The sequence below is a fragment of the Panthera onca genome, chromosome B1 (genome assembly GCF_046562875.1).
Source record: "Panthera onca isolate mPanOnc1 chromosome B1, mPanOnc1 haplotype 2, whole genome shotgun sequence".
Classification (NCBI taxonomy): domain Eukaryota; kingdom Metazoa; phylum Chordata; class Mammalia; order Carnivora; family Felidae; genus Panthera; species Panthera onca.
This window is the reverse complement of record NC_138342.1, coordinates 123,486,073-123,503,343: the sequence shown is the minus strand read 5'-3', so window position 1 is coordinate 123,503,343 and position 17,271 is coordinate 123,486,073. Positions and strand designations below refer to the sequence as shown.

General features: G+C 38.3%; 1 protein-coding gene across 4 annotated transcripts in view; it reads right to left on the bottom strand.

The window, feature by feature from the left end:
- The window catches only part of SMAD1 (SMAD family member 1), a 79,386-nt gene that overhangs the window by 7,333 nt on the left and 54,782 nt on the right, over positions 1–17,271 (bottom strand). For all 4 annotated transcript variants that reach the window (XM_060654058.3, XM_060654053.3, XM_060654057.3 and 1 more), the window contains exons 3-5: positions 9,563–9,820; positions 6,923–7,039; positions 3,547–3,768 (exon numbers count right to left, since the gene is read on the bottom strand). In XM_060654058.3, the coding sequence (XP_060510041.1) occupies positions 3,547–3,768; positions 6,923–7,039; positions 9,563–9,820 (597 nt within the window). The remainder of the gene's footprint in view (positions 1–3,546; positions 3,769–6,922; positions 7,040–9,562; positions 9,821–17,271) is intronic.

Sequence of the window (17,271 nt, the reverse complement as noted above, 5' to 3'; positions counted from 1 at the left end):
AAAACCCTCAATTCACTAATCTATTTGCATATGTGAAATGAGGTCAGGGTTCCTCCCTACAGCCTCAACTAAAAACTAACTTTGTTACTGCAGGACCATTAGAAGACTACTGATTTGTTATGCTTCACTTAACATACATTAATTTTGAAATACAACATAGTCTGAGTTTAATTTATTCTACCATTTTGTCTATACCCTGACTTAATTGTAGTTTCATAATTAACCTAACATCAAGAATTTTTTCTTTACTCTTCCATTAAAAAAATTAGCTATTTTCACTTGTTTAACCTGCCAGGTAATATTCAGATCATATTTTCCGACTTTCAAAAAATAACACATTGTGATTCTGGCATAGATTATTTTAAACCATAAATTGAATTAGGAAGAAAGGATATCCTTAAAATATTCTCACAATATTAAGCCTTCTCTTTAAGGAACACAGACTGCTTATTTACATATCTAAATTTTCTCTCTCAGTAAAATTTGGTTTTCTTTACCTAATTCTCATGTATTGCTCATTCATATTATTTCCAAAATTTTACATTTTCTGTTGATATTAGAAGCATGATTTTCCTTTACATTATATTTTCTAACTGGTTATTGCCAGATTACAGAAAACTGACATAAAATCTCTAAAACTAAATTCTTTAAAGGTTTCTAGATAAACAACCATAACTTCTGAATAAACACAACAACCACGAGTATTACTTATGTCAGTAATACCTACATCAGTGAAAGAAGAAAGGCACTCATCCATAGACTTATGGTATAAGTGGAAATTAATAAAAGCTTTCTGGAAAGTAATTGGCATAATATATCAAGACCCTTGACCTACTAACTTCAGTTCAAGAATCTCTCCCAAAAATATTATCAATTAATCATATCATCTGCAATAATTACAATTTTGGCTTATTTCCATTATCAATAATTCTACATTTGAATACGCTAGTCAAGATATCTGGAACAATGTTAAGTATCAGCATTCCCAGAATCCGTATTTTCTTCCTAATTTTTAATAGAAATATTCTAGAGTACAATGGCTTTTTACTACTTTGGGGTAACGGTCAACTTTAGAACTTAATGAAAAATTTCTCCCTTGATCCCAAATATATGCAATATTGTGTTTATGTACAATTTTCAGGGTTTACAGATCATGGAAAGAGATCTATATGTTATGAACCTAGGTTCAAGCATTTCATCATTAAATGCGGAGTTTAGGATTTGGTTTTTTTCCCCCTTAATCATATTAAGGAACTATCAAGTCCTGTTTTAGGAGGTTTTTTTGTTTCTTTGTTTGTTTGTTTTTTCCAGGATCGAGTATTGAACTTTACCTCAAATGCCTTTTAAGCATTTACTAAATGACCTCTTAATTTGGTCCACTGTTCTAAATTTTATAGTAGGTCATTTTAAAAAAAAAGTTTACTCTGGAAATAATTTCAAATGTACAGAAACAGAACAGCCAAGAAAAACAAAAGAAGACCCATGTAACCACTATCCTGATTCATTTATTGTGACAATTTATTCTATATTTTTTATCATTTGCACCTCCTTCCCCTCTATTTTTTTCACACACTCTCATATGCATATATGTATATACATACATATGTGTATATGTATACATAAACATATACACACATATACATCCATATATATATTCTGACACAGATTTGTTTTAGATGGATAGATATTTGTATATGTGCATATATGTGTGTATTTCCTAAGAATAGGCATACTCTCTTACATAGTGACAATATAGTTAGCAATGCCAGTATATGTAACATTGATATAATACTCTCATCCAATCTACCACTCATATTTTAACTTTGCCTGCTGATCCCAATAAGGTCCTCTGTGTTATTTTTCCTGTCTGGCACAGATCATGCCCAGGGTCAGCTTATTACCTAGCTGTCATATCACTTTAATCTCTTTTAATTTGGAACACTTCACACCTTTGTCTCTTGACATTGATATTTTAGAAGAATACAGTTCCTCTTCACCCTTTTTAATAGAATGTTCCTCATTTTGGATTTGTCTGAAATTTCCCCATGATTAGATTCAGATTTGCATTCTCAACTGGAATTCTGCACAGGTGATGTTACTTCTTTCTCAGGGCATCACATCTGGTGGTATATGGGATCCATCTGTCTCTCACTGGTGATGATAATTTTGATCTCCCAGTCAAGATGCTGTCCAATGTCTCCACTGTATAACTACTCATTTCTATTCTCCCTTGTTACTAATAGCCAGTCTGTGAGGAGACACTGTAAGACCATGCAAATATCCTGATTCTTGCAAAAAATTCTCTCTTTAGTATTCACTGAGGATTCTTGCCTGATGGCTGCAAAATGATGACTTTCAAACTCTAGCACTCACTGCACATTTGTGAACCAGCTTTCCCCATTCATTCCTTATCCTTATCTATGTATTATTGGCACGGGCTTATAAATTACTATGGTTTTTCAGTGGCTTAAAATCCATGACCATACTTCATTATTTTGTTACTCAAACTGTCCCAGAAGTGGCCAGGGGAAGCACCTCCAAGATGGCTCCTGTGACACGCCCCCATCACTTTCATTGGCATCTCTTCACTTTCTGATAGAACAAAATGTTCCAGGCTCAACTCTGTCTACCTGGTCCGGACTTGGGAGTCAGCCCTTTCCCTGAGGAGTCCTGACTCCTCTCAGTGGGAAATGGTGTTAGAGACGATGAGCTGAGAACCAGACGTGTTTATGGCTCCTGGGCATCTTTGCCTGCTGGCCCTTTCAGCAGACAGATCAGAAACTACATGCACGTATGAGCACATCTAAATATGCATACGCATACACACACACATCCACGTGTACACACATATGTACATGTATTATTAAGTCATGATTTCACCCTGATACCTCCACAGGGTGAATTTTTTGCCCTCCTCCATACTTGTATGTTTCTTACTCCACAGTGAAAATCCAGGCTCCCGGAAACATCCACATTCAGTCATTTGCTTAATCTTATAACTAAAAGTTCCATAACTTTTATTCATACTGCCACTAAGCAATCAAAGCCTACTAAAATGAGCTCGGGATTTGTTTACAAGCACTCTACCCTACCTGGCCCAGACTGAAGAAACATAGCCAAATACTATATTCCTAAGTTATTCTGGACTGATTCTTTCTTTATTTTTCCCAGTGAGTTATGGTACTCATTTGAAACATATTAGGTTTACTTGTTTTAACTTGCATTTAGCTTTAGGTTGTAAGTCACTCTTTAACAGCTATTTTATTCTGCAGCAAAACACAAGATGGAAGAGTGCCCCCCCCCCCCCCCGATCAATATTTCAGCTGGTTAATATCAATTCCTATGAGGTGGCAGGACACAAACACTGCTGACTGAAAAGTGAGTAGCGTCCTGATAATACAAACTGAAAAGCTATTTACAAACCGGAGCCAGTGTTTATTACCTGGTGTTTGCCCCGGTAGGCTGCTCCAGGAACAACTGCGTCAGTTCTAGGGGAACAGGGGCACAACAGACACATATGTGAAAGAGGTTCAAGTGAAAACTCACCTTTTCCAATATGCCGCCTGGTGTTTTCAATAGTGGAATTCCGGTTAACGTTGGAGAGCAGCCCAAGGCAGAAACGGTTCTTATTGTTGGAAGGATCGGTGAAACCATCCACCAACACACTTGTGGAGGAGGCATGGAACGCTTCGCCCACACGATTATTGAGCTCATAGTAGACAATAGAGCACCAGTGTTTTGGTTCCTCATAAGCGACCGCCTGAACATCTGTAAGAAAGAAAACCTTACAGTCAACCTCAGCAAGTGCCTGGGGCTCTCAAACACTGAAGCTGTGTTGTCAAACTGGCTCAGGACCCTGGAATGCAGGTACGGGAAGGCAACTGCTATTAGAATGTATACGGTTTCTCTAGGATATCTGAAACAGGTACTCCTCACCTCACAAAGTGTGACGTCCTCCTTCAACTGGAAAATAATTTTCTCCAATTACTATCAGATAACCAAAACGCCAGCTAAGCAAGCATACCAACAGCATTTGCTGCACACTCACAATATGCTACTTGCTCCGTAATATGCCAAAATGGAAATTACCCCCACCACAGATGCCGGCTCACCATCTAAAGAAACACAAGTGGCAAGTGAAAAACAAATGGAAAGAGAACAATCGAGGACAGGAAATGTGCCAAAGGTGCTGGCAGAAAAAGGGTGACTTTCAACAAAGCCTTAGTAGGCCTATGCTTTTTCAAAGCAATGAAAATCGGTTTCTAATTATTGATAAGAAGTTCCCTTACTTCACATTAAGCTGCCAATAACTATCACAGCCACAGCTTTGCTCCAGTCCTTAAACTCAGGAAGAAATCTTGCCAGCTGGCCATTTTTACAGAATGAATCATATCTCTCTCATCCAGATTTCATGCTAACTTCCTTATATTTGCTTTAAGTCATGCAGAGCAGGTGTGTTTTGTCTCTCCATTCCCAGAATGGGCCAACAATGGAAATTACCCAACTTTACTGACAGGATGCAGCTTGTTAAGTCAAATCTCTTAAGACTAACAAATCTCCAAACAGAACATGCTTCTAAACATTTGCAACTAAAAGGTTCTAAAGATAAGTTCCTTCTGTAGTAAAACCTCTTTTACCACTGCTTTAGAGATTCCAGGAATATAAACCACGTATGCCCACTGTGCCAATATGTAATGATCTGAGGTTTACGAGGTCCTGAGCATACAAATGTACAAAGAGAAAGAATATCCACATTAGAAGCATAAACTGGACTGTTTAGGAAAAAGTACTTCTGTGTTCACTTAACAACAACCTCCACAAATATCATAATGCACTTTATTTTAGAATTCGGTAAGGAAAACAGAACAATCCTTAAAAAAATCCACACACACATTAGCTGCTCTATACACTGGATCAGGTGAGCCAAAAACAAGCATACACTATCTTCCCTGCTAAGCAACTATCCCATGTCAATTTACTGTATTTCAAAGAATGAAATTTTAGTGATTTACATAGTGCTAAATCTTAAAAGAAGACTGTAACATCATTATAGAAGGCTTTTATCAGCTATCAGGATTGTTCAAAATACTACTCCTTTAGGTCAGAAGATGACAACATTTTTCTGTAAAAGACCAGAAAGATTTTGTGGGGCATATGGTCTCTACTGTAACTATTCAACTGTGCCCTCGTAGTGCTAAAACTGCCACAGATAATGTGTAATGGACATAGCTGTGTTCCCATAAAAATTTATTTACAAAAAACAGGCAGCAGGCTGAATTGGCCTGTGGGCTGTAGTGTGCTGACTCCTGCTTTAGGAAAACCACCAAAGGTAAAAACAGTAACAGAAAGGCCGACATTCTTTCCTCATGAAGATATTAACTGTGAACTTATTTCTAATGGGGAAATTTTTAAAAGCTATTTAAAGGAAAAATTTTAAAGCAATTTAAAGGCCTGTTTCCTGAAATCAGACATTTTAGGCTTAACAACAATAGCTACAGGGTCCACACGCTCATAGCTGTAGAGCAGTCCTGTGTCCATTCTCTCCTGCGATCCTTGTTCCCCAAATACCAATTCCAAAGATGTGTGAGACACAAGTCACTTTCCCCAACCAGAAGCTTTATCTGTTGGTTCATAATTATGTTTGGGAAGATGTTCTAGAGATTATCAGGAACCATCAGATACAGAGCCAATGAAGATGTAAAAATATTTTACAGATGAAAAAGGTGTACATTCAGGGACACCTGGGTGGCTCAATCAGTTGAGCGTCAGACCTTGGCTCAGGTCGTGATCTCATGGTTTGTGGGCTTGAGCCTCGCATCGGGCTCCACGCTGACAGCGCAGGGCCTGATTCAGATCCTCTGTCTCCTTCTCTCTCTCTACTCCTCCTCCCCTCCCCAAAATAAATAAACTTTAACAATAAACAAATAAAATAGGAAGGTGTACATTTCAATTTATTACACTGCACATCTAAAAAAGGTTCTTTCATCGTATTTTAAGAACTTAAAAGATGTAAGCAACTCTGACAAAGTCTGAGATATCTCCAATTTTAATAAAGTCAGAATGAAATGAGACCTACACCTAGTAACTAGATTGCCTTATAACTTCAATTTGCATAAAATTTACACAGTGAAGTTTCATGCCACGTGTTGAGTGCACCAGTGAAGCATCTTCCTCCACGAGAGGTTGTCTGGGAACAGTTTTCTTCCACCATTTGGTCATGACTTCCTACAGGTGCTCAGGGATTCTCCCGACACTCACTGCTCTCAGTTCTCTGCTCCGTTAGGCCTACCCCGCTAGCCACTGCAGACCTCGAAACACACCCATCCTCCACCAGAAAGGGAAAGGAATGACCCGACCTGCTTATAGGTTCTGCTTCTAAGTTCTTCCAGGTGAGAACAGGAAAAACACATGCCTCAACCCCTTTCTGTAACAAGGTTAGAAACAAGTAAATATAGCAAGAAAAAAATGTTAGTAGTTCTTTCCAGTTGCAGCTGTGTATGGATAAGGGCTAAGACTCTACCAACAAAGGAATCTTTGGGAAGCCTTGTTATATGAACTTCTAATTTTGGACATCACCAGTGACATCCCCACTTCAGTAAAGTTATGCTCACTGTTTCTCAATACCTACCTTTGTCCTTCACTTAAAAATATTCTTTTATTGCCAATTTAAAATTATTAAGTATTGTGCTCAAAACAGATGACCACACAATTATACACAGGCCTTCATTAGTCAAATCAGTGTGTTTGTTCTTCATATAAAAGACTTACTTGTAATCCAAAAAATTCTCTCTATCCAGCTTCTCTTATTGTGCTTTCTCCAATAGCTATCTTTTTACAGACTAATAAACATTTGTGAGAGAAAGTAACATTTGGACAGATAAACTTCAGACACTAAAAAGGGATAAACAGCAATTCATTTTACCTCCTCTGTTGATTTCTGAGGGCAGTGAAGGTGCCATCATATTTGTGTCCATTGGCTGGGAGCCATCCTGGGTCATGGGGTCCTCAGGAGGCAGGTAAGCAGGCGGGGGCGTATCAGCTACAAAGTTTAAGAGAAAGAAAAGATTTCTTTATCTTTAAATAACCACACACACTTAAAACATAAATTCTGTGAAATTCCTGAGAGTAAACTGCCATTTCAACCTCATCAGAAAATGGACGCTAGACACTGAACTCGGTGTATACTTCCTGAAAATGACCGGCATCTCGTGATTTTGTACAACCGTAGAGAGAATTCAGGGGGAGGAAAAGCACTATATGCCAGTTCCAGAAGTCGTCTGCCTTTCCAGGATCATGCTGTCTTGAAACAATCAGGAGAGCATTTAAACATGTTTTCATACAGTCCACTTTAAGAGGACCTCTGCATTTCATAGTTTCACTGGTGGATGGAAAACCTTTGAAAGCTACGTAGGATCTCTTAAGAAAAAGAGCTTCAGGGTTTCTTACTTTAAACCCACAGGCTTTTAGGAATTTACCAACTGAGTTTCATTATCGCCAATTAGTTTACGGATTTAAACTGTTAATTTCCCATGACTTCAAGCAATCTGTTAGGACTACCTTACCCCTACCTGCTTAAATAATCACTAGTTTTAAAACCCCTAGTAGCAGAATAACAGGAAATAAATCAATTTATCACAGCCATCTTCTATTTCAGAATTTACATGTTTCTTCTAGAAAGCTCAAAATCAGCTGGCAATAAGAGGCAAACAACATGACTTGAAACAAAGAACACTAATATAGGTCTTTTGTGTTTTCTTAAATAAAATAAGGGGTAGGGGTTCCCCACAAATAATCCTTTGTGATCAAAAAACAAGTTCCTCACTGGCTATTGTGAGCCCATCTAGCACACCAGACAGGGCAGGGAACAAAGTTTTACCTTAGGGAACCATGAATAACTTGGAGAAGTAGCCCAGATCACTCAGGGCAACTGCTGAACACAAATAGCTAATACTGCTGCTCCTTCACAGCTTTTCAGAGATTTCCAAAGACTGACTCTCCAGCTGAATTGCAACCCAGTAACTTCCACCATCCAGCGGCTAACAAGCAAGGACTCACGACACAAAGACAGGACTATGGGGACCTTATCTGGATGCCTTTTTCACCCTTTCCTCCAGCTTATTTTAATTCAGCTTCTTCCCTGCAGCTGTAACACAGACTCCACTTTGCTTCCAGCCAGGAATGAAGACCTAGAGCATCCTCCGAGACCAAATCCGATAAATTTCCACAAACGAGCTGGTGAAAATGTCCTCAGCAGCCTGTGGCACCAGCAGCACTGAGAAAGTGCTACCAGCTACCTATGGGTGATGCTCTACTATGCCCACAAGTGCCTCCTCCCACCCTTGGCGGCTTTCTCTTTTCCACATCACTTTTGCTTGGCCTGCGTCTTAATCCCTGACAGCCGGGAACAAAGTGTAAACTCAAGCAATAATCTTCCCGTTTTTCACTCCGGGGGCCCACCCTGGGTTTGCTGCTGCTCCCAAGCTTCTGAAACCATCTCTTCACCACTAACCTGTTTATCAAACCCAACAGTTCCGGGTGAGGGTGGGGGCAATAGGAAATAACCAGACGATACTTAGTTTGATTTCTAAACTAATCTATATTTCCCCCTCCCCTGCCCTTCCCACACACCCACACTGCCCTGTTCGAAGCAGTTTTGGATTGCAAAACAAAACGATGCAAAATAAAAGGCTGAAAACAAAAAAAGTAACAAAAGACAGCACTATCAAATGTGGACGCTTTTCAATTTTTGAGGACATAAGCAGCCTGTTGTCAAATTCCCATTCACTTAAACCCATTTCAAGTTGCCTAATAAACTTGCTTGCCCACCCATTTTCCTTTCTTGAAATGTTAATCGATGTTAAGTACATCTTTGTTTACAGTATCCTCCTTGAGGTCTACTGGCAAGGAATTTGGCACTCATCATTTTTTGTGAGATGCTTGCTTCCTAACCTATAATTTGAAAAATATAATGTCCTAATTAATCATTTATTTTGATAAACATTACACCATCAGTTAAGTCTAAAAAAGGAGGATAATTGTTTTTGTCTTTGCTAAGTTAAACAAGCAGATGGTCTCCAGTACTTCTGTTGCATTTCCTTTGTTGCTAAAGTATATGTTTCTTGGGATTACATCACCACTTAAATGAATTTAATTAAGTGTGGGGGGGTGTGATCCCTCAGGAAATATCTTTTCTGAGGCTGCACTTATAACAGGAGTTTTTTTTTTCACGTACAACAAATGTGCGCAGCACATTATTTTTCTCTTCCTCTCTTTTATCAAGAGCGAAGACTGTAACAATTATGCCACTCCCAGAAGGATGCAGCTGTTTCAAAAACCCTTCAAAATCAGAAATAAAACTTATTCAAGCATCTGCGCCTGACAAACAGGACATTTGCTTCCTTGACTGCGAGGTCTCCCTTCGCCCAGGACGGTACCCCCGTCTGAGAGCCAAGTGCCAGGTACTAGAGCCGAAGAGCTCTCTGTGCACAGGTCCGCTCAGAGTTCCCCCGACTCCGCAGCAGCAGGGCCACTTGCGGGAACATCACTGAACTTTCCGACCTACCTGGCATCTGGAAAGGGCTTCCTGGGTCTGAGCTGGTGGGGGAGTGCGGGTAGGTGCCACTGCTGCTTCCAGGAGAGTTGGGGTAGCTGCTGCTGGGGGAGTGAGGGAACGGATGGCTATTGGGTTGCTGGAAAGAATCCGGAAAAGTTGCGTTGAGTGGCATGTGAGGCTCATTTTGTCCTAAGTTACGGAACTGAGCTAATAGGCTGTGCTGAGGATTATATTCACTGTGTCTTGGAACCAGCACTGGAGGAAGAACTAGAAAAGGGGGAAGAAAAGAGAGAGACAAAAATGAAAATGATGAAAATCTGTAATCACAGCACAATGAAGTAGAAAGATAATCTGTAAGTAACAACAAATTATCTGAACCCTGCCCCGCTGCCAACTCAAAAGCATCATGCAAATGAAGAGCCATTTTCCACTGAGGAATAAATGCAGTAACAAGTGGTCTCTTTAGAATCTGCCGTGACTTATGCCCCAGACCTGTAGCATTGACATACTGCCCAAGGAAAGTCTGCGAAATACCTTTTAAGTTAAAAATGTCCACAAGGTTTCCCCATTCTTAATGTTTTCATTCACTAAAAACCAAAGCACAATTATGAACATGTACCACCACTGACAATTCCACTTTTCCAGCCCTGGTTGATAAGATGTTCCATTTAAGAGTTAATACTTATTGAATGGTATGAATTATTCACCATAAATGTTTTAAATGGACACATTAACTCACTGTGAAACAAAAGGAGGCACAGTAAATAACGTTCAGAGGATAAATACAGTGAGCAGCATAAAATCCAAATGCCATTAAAGGTAGTTAATTAGACAAAATATGATGTTTTGTGGGACAGACTTTATGTTGTGTCCAAGTCGTCCTACTTCACAAAACTCTGTTCTCTGATGATCTTCATGCATTTAACCCACTTTTCAGTAATCCATATTTTGCCTGACAGGCAAAGGAGGAAACAGGTCATATAAACCACATTTTGCTGATTGGATACTCAAGGTTTAAAAGCCAAAAACATACACACCACTAGAGAATGAAAGAAAACAGCTCAAGTCATGCCTGAAAGCTCCATTAGGTACCTAAGGAGTTAATAATTAGCATGGTCTGCAACCTCCAGAAACCTCTAGAGGCAAAGCCACTATAAATTATGTTGCTAATCGAAGTGAAGGACTGGGTAGTAAACCCTAACAGGGTTAGATCCTCAACTTTCCACCACAGTCCCCAGACACCTCCTCTCCAGTAACACGGGCCCTTGGAACCCCTACTATGCTCACAGCCTTGCCTAGAAAAACCACCCATTTGGAAATCTGCTTGGAGGACAGAGGAGGAGATTTAAAATCTTCTATTGTTGTTGGGAGTTAGAACTCAAAATATATTCTCCCAAAGAAACAATATTTAGTGGTATTAGGAATTAAGTAGATTTTTGAGGGCTTTCCAGGGACTCTATCTATAATGTATACCATTTTTGCAGGAAAGTATGCCATGAACACTTGCATTATCACTTACTTATTCATAAGCTAAAAACTGTTTAAGTAAAAATAGGTTTCTGAAGGTCTTAAATGGTCTCTTATGTTATTATCTTAAATTGCTAATCTGTAGAAATAAGATCTACTAGTTTCTCTAAGCTGATCCCTTAGAAACAAGTCTTTTTAGTATAATAAACGTATTTCCTTTTCTGCACAGCAATGGAATCTGCCCAAATTAAGTCCCCAAAAGCATAATTCCTCCTTCTACCTTTCAATAGTCATCTGAAATGTAAATTATTTTGCTAAAGCAAAAATTCCCAGTTGTCATAAAGGCTCCTCCAATGTCAACAGAAATCTATATTGCAAAATAAACAAAGGCTCTGAAATAGCACAATACCTTTGAATTACCTATGCAATCATCCTTTTTCTTTTAGCTGCTGCGGCTTGAGTTACTACTTCCCAACTTGCCTTTCATGGTCATCTAGTGATAGCCTCATTTCTGACTGGTGCCTTAAAAGCGGGGCAAATACTGGCCTCTAAACCCTGCCCCCAAAATGCAGCACCAGACATAGCACCTTGAATCAATCCTCTGTCTCAACCCTTCGGAGGACCCACCTCCTGCCCTGTCCACCCCCCCCCCCCCCCCCCCGACTCTCCTTAACGGAGGACCCACCCCCTGCCCTGCCCCTCCCACACTCTCCCTATCGGAGGACCCACCCCCTGCCCTGCCCCTCCCACACGCTCCTTAACCGAGTCCCTGTTTCAGCACCTCTCATTGTCTTTAATTTTAGAACAGAGAATTTGTGGGGCGCCTGGGTGGCTCAGTCAGTTAAGCCTCCAACTTCGGCTCACATCATTGTCTCATGGTTCGTGGGTCTGAACCCCACATCAGGCTCTGTGCTGACAGCTCAGGGCCTGGAACCTGCTTTGGATTCTGTGTCTCCTTCTCTCTCTGCCCCTTCTCCGCTCCTGCTCTCTCTCTCTCAAAAATAATCATTAAAAAGAAAAATAACTTTTTCCTCACCTCTGATTATCAAGATAAGATGAATTCTGCCACTGCTGACATACGCACAAGTATCTTTTAATAAACTTAAAAAATTGTATTGAGTATCACACATCTATAATAAAATGCACAAGTCTTCATATAAATGATATAATATGTACTCTTGTGCCTGGTTTCTTTAGTTCAACACTATGTGTGTAGGATTCATCCAATGTTATGTATACCATATATATATAGTAAGATGTTTACTCAGTCCCCCCACCTAACCTCCTCAGAGGATAATCAATTTCTTTTGTTCCTCTGGTTTATCCTTGTATTTCTTCTTGAAAAAATTAAGCTGATAAATATGTGCTTTCTTACTTTGTCTTTATTACTAAAAAGGAAAGTAGCCCACTCTATAGACTCTCTTGCACTTTGTACAGCACCATAGTTTATTCAACCAATCTCTTATGTCTGAGTAGTTTACACTATTTTACCATCACATATAATACTGCAATGAATAACTCCATGTATATACACTGCAGTATTGTTAAAGGATTATCTTCAGGGTAAATTCCTAGAAGTAGAGATACTGGGTTTTGAAAATGCAGATACAACTTTGTTATTGTCAAGTACCCATCATGTAAGAGAGCGATTTTCCCCCCACAATCCCACAACCATTTTGTCAAACTTTTGATTTTTTGGACAACTGGATGGGTGAGAAATGATATTTTGGTGCAATTTTTTTTTTAATGTTTATTTGAGAGAGAGTGAGAATGTGAACATGCAAGCGAGCAGGGGAGGGGAAGAGACAGCAGGAGACACAGAATCTGAAGCATGCTCCAGGCTCCCAGCTGTGAGCACAGAGCCCTACCAGGGGCCTGAACTCACAGACCGCCAGATCATGACTTGAGCCAAAGTCAGACGCTTAACCAACTGAGCCATCCAGGCACCCTTCTGGTGCAATTTCAATTTATATTTCTCTTTTTACGGTGAAAGTCCATCATTTTTTCATGTACTTCAGGGGACATTTTAATATATTTTTCTGTAAATGGTCTTCTTGTACCTTTTGCCCATTTTTTGGTCTTTTCATTATATATAGGGACTCCTGGGTGGCTTAGTCGGTTGAACATCCGACTCTTGGTTTCTGCTCAGGTTATGATCTCACAGTTCCTGGGATTGAACCCTGTGTCGGGCTCTGTGCTGACAGCGGGGAGCCTGCTTGGGATTCTCTCTATCGGTCTCTCTCTGCCCCTCCACTGCTTGTAATGTCTCTCTCTCAAAATAAATATTTTTAAAAATATTTAAAATAACATTAAAAAGAAAAAAAATATGTATTGGAGATATTAGCCTGTGTGACATTTTATATGTTACAAATATTTTATTGCAATGTGTCATTTGTCTTTTGACTTTCCTTATGTGAAGAAGCTTATTTTTTTATTTTTGGTAGTCAAATTTACCAATATTTTCCTTTATTGCGTATGCAGTTTGATCATAAAAAGGCTTCTCCTACACCCATAAGGAGGAATTCATCCATGCATTCTTCTAGTACATATAAAGTTTCCTATTTTATTTAGATCTCTGATCTGTTTGTAGCTCAGTTTTATTTATACTACAAGGAATAGATCTAATTTTATCTTTTTCCAAATGGTTGGCCAGTTGCCCCAACACCATTTATTAAAAAGCTCTTCTTTGTTCTAGTGATTGGATATACCACCTTTCTCATAAAGTTCCATATATGTTAGAGTCTATTTTTAGACATTCCATCCGATTCTATTCTAGTCTGTGCCCTGCTACCACTGTTTTAATTATAGAGGCTTTATGTTTTAATATCTGATAGGGCTAGTCCCCTCTCACAGTTGTTCTTTTTCAGTGTTCTGCTTGCATGCTTACTCCTCCATATGAACTTTAGTTATTATCTTGTCTACCTCCAGAATAAAGAGATTTGGTACCTTTACTGAGGGTCACATTATATTTATAAATTAACTTAGTAAGAAAATCTTGATGATGTCAGATGTCCTATTTAAAACCCAGGAAAGTTTCTTCAAGGCTACTTTTGCATCTTTTCAGAGTGTTCCATAGTTCTTGTATTAGCTCAGACCGCCATAAAAAAATATCACAGACTGGGTGGCTTCAACAACAGACATTTATTTACTCAAAGGGTGGCTGGAAGTCTGAGCTCAAGGTGTTGGCGGGCTCATGTCTCCTGAAGCTTCTTACCTTGCAGATGGCTATTTTCTTGTGTTTTCTAACATCGCTTATTTCCCTGGTGTCTCTCTGTATGTCCTTATCCCTTCTTATAAGGACACCAGTCAGACTGGATTAGGGCCCTCCTCAATGGCCTCACTTAAAGGCCTATCTCCAAATTCAGTCATATTCTGAAGGACTTATGATTAGGGCTTTGACATACAAAGTTGGGGTGGGGGTGGTGAACAATTCAATCTAAAACACTGCACTTGGTTTTATACATTTATTACATTTATAAGTATTTTATTTTTTCTGTTCCTATTTTAAATGAAAGTTTTCTCTTCCATTATATCTTCTAGCTGGTAACTGTTTTTATATATGAAGGTTATTGATATTGCCATGCTTTTATATACTGCTACCTGGCTGGATTCTTTTGTTGTCTGAGTTAGTTTTATCATTGATCCTTACAGAGTTCTCCAGGTAAATGATCATGTCACTGAACAGTTAAAACACAATTTTCCTTTCCAATTGTTTTCTCTTGTCTAGTTGCATTGGCTAATAGTGCTAATATAATGTTAAAAAGTACTAGAGACCGTGAACTTTCTTGACTTATTCTTGACCTTAGTGGAAATGCCTCTAGTGTTTGTTTCCCCATTAAGATGCTGACTTTAAAACTCTGATACATATATATATTAATTAAGGAAGTATTCATCCATTCCTGTAGTTCAGTGTTGTTATTAGGAACAGGTGTTAAATTTTCATTAGAGATTTTATAGCATTTCTTAAGATAGTATTGATTTTTCTTCTTAGACCTAATTAATATGATTAATTATTATTCTTGCATTCCTGGCATAAAGCCTGCTTGGTCATGATGTATTATTTTCTTAACGAGGGGTGTTTATAGTAATATTTAGGAATTTGAGGCCAATATTCATAAGTGATTGTGATCTAAGTTTCTTGGTATGTTATTTTTATCAGGTTTCGATGTCAGTGTTGTACTTGTTTGATAACTGTTTCTGTGCTCAGAAGAGTTTATGTTGCTAACTAGTCTCTAAATGTTAGGTAGACTTCCCATTAAAATTATCTGGGCTTGGTGCTTTCTTGTGGAGCAGTTCCTTACTTTCTCTATTCATTCCATAGAAATAAATTTAAGCTTTCTATGCCTACTGAGGTTAATTCTGGTAAATTATACTCTCCCTCGAAAATATCCATTTTATGTGTTTTTCAAATTTACTTGCATAAAGTATGCAAAATAATCTTATAGTTAAGTTTCATATCCTCTGTATCAATAAGTATATCCCTCTTATTTCTTATTTTTTTATATTTGTGCTTTCTCCCCAGCTGACTTTTTTTTCTTTGTTCAATTACCTGATCCTTGGCCTTTTTTCCCCCTTCCAAACCAGGTAAGATTTGTTGATCTTTTTTTTTTTTTTTACTTCATTATTTTTTGCTTCATCTTTATTATCTCCTTCCTCATACTTCCTTTGATTTACTTTGTTGTTCTTTTCCTAGCCTTTTTGACTGGAAGTTTAAAATTAATCTGTTTTTATTCTTTCATTTTTACTGATATAAGTGTTCAAGACTATGAATTTTCCTCTGGTCACTGGTTTAAATATATCCCATAGATTCTGATATGTAGATTGTGATCGTTATTTTCCAAAAGTCATGTAAATTTTGTTTATATTTGCCCATCCACTTATGGGTAATTTTTTTTTTTTTTTTTAAGTTTATTTATCCACCTTTTGAGAGAAAGAAAGACAGAAATCCCAGGCAAGCTCTGTGCGCTGTCAGCGCTCATGGGGCTCAAACTCATGAGTGAACTGTGAAATCATGACCTGAGCAAAAACCAAGAGTCGGATGTTCAACCTACTGAGCCACTGGGTGCTCCTCACCTATGAGTCACTTAATAGAATAGTTTTAAAGTTCCCAGGTAAAAGAGCTTATTTGCTTTCAATTTCTAGGTTTATGGTATTGTGATAAGACTGTTGATTACACTATTTCTAACTTATGTAACTTGATATTTTCTTTGCAACCTACAACAGAATACATTTTTGTGAATGTTCTTTGCACTAGAAAAGAAGATATATTTTCTATCAAGGTACACTGTTAAAAAGTATCTTTAAGAGCTAGGTTATTAATAATGCTGTTTAGGTCTCCTGTAAAAGGTCAGCAACCTTCCTCTACAAAGGATTAGAAAGTAAATATTTTAGGTTTTGTGGGCTATATGGCCTTTGTCACAGCTATTCGACTCCACTGTTGCAATAAGAAAGCCATAGATAATATGTAAAAACAAAACAAAACAAAACCAAAACTGGTTGTAGCTGAGTTAGAAAGCTTCACATTTTTGGTTTCTTCACAGAAACAGGGAGAAGAAGGGATTTGGCCTGTGGGCAGAGTCTGCATACCTCTTCTGATATCATTACTTATGTTTTTTCTTCATGACCAGTCTTATATTTAGACTGGTATGTTAAACTTCCTATTATTAGTGTGCTTCTATTTGTTTTTGCTGCCATATCCTATAGTTTCTGCTTTATACAGGAGGTTGCTATGTTGTTTGGTACATATATGTTCATTATGAAGTGTTCTTTGTGTCAATACTTTCTGGTCTGAATTCTACTTTTTCTGATATCAGACTCACAACTCCTACTTCTTGTTTCAATCTGCCTGATATACCCTTGCCAATCCTTTATTTTTAGACTTTTTAATCACTTTTCTTATCTTTTGAAGAGATGGGTCTCTTGAATACAGCACTGACTTCTGCTTTATGAACCAACTTGAAAATCTCTTTACTTGTTAAGCCCATTTATTGATATGACTGATATGCTTGGTCTCAACTCTTGTCATGTTATTGTATACAATAGTTATCGTCATATATTTACCATATTTCTCTATGTGATCTAATCCTTTTCTTCTAGATTTTTATTTTTTAAATGTTTGTTTATTTTTGAGAGAGATAGAGGGAGACACAGAATCTGAAGCAGGTTCCAGGCTCTGAGCTGCTGGCAGAGCCTGATGCAGTGCCTGAACCTGAGCTACCCAGGTACTCCTGGTCTTCTATATTTTTAAAGAA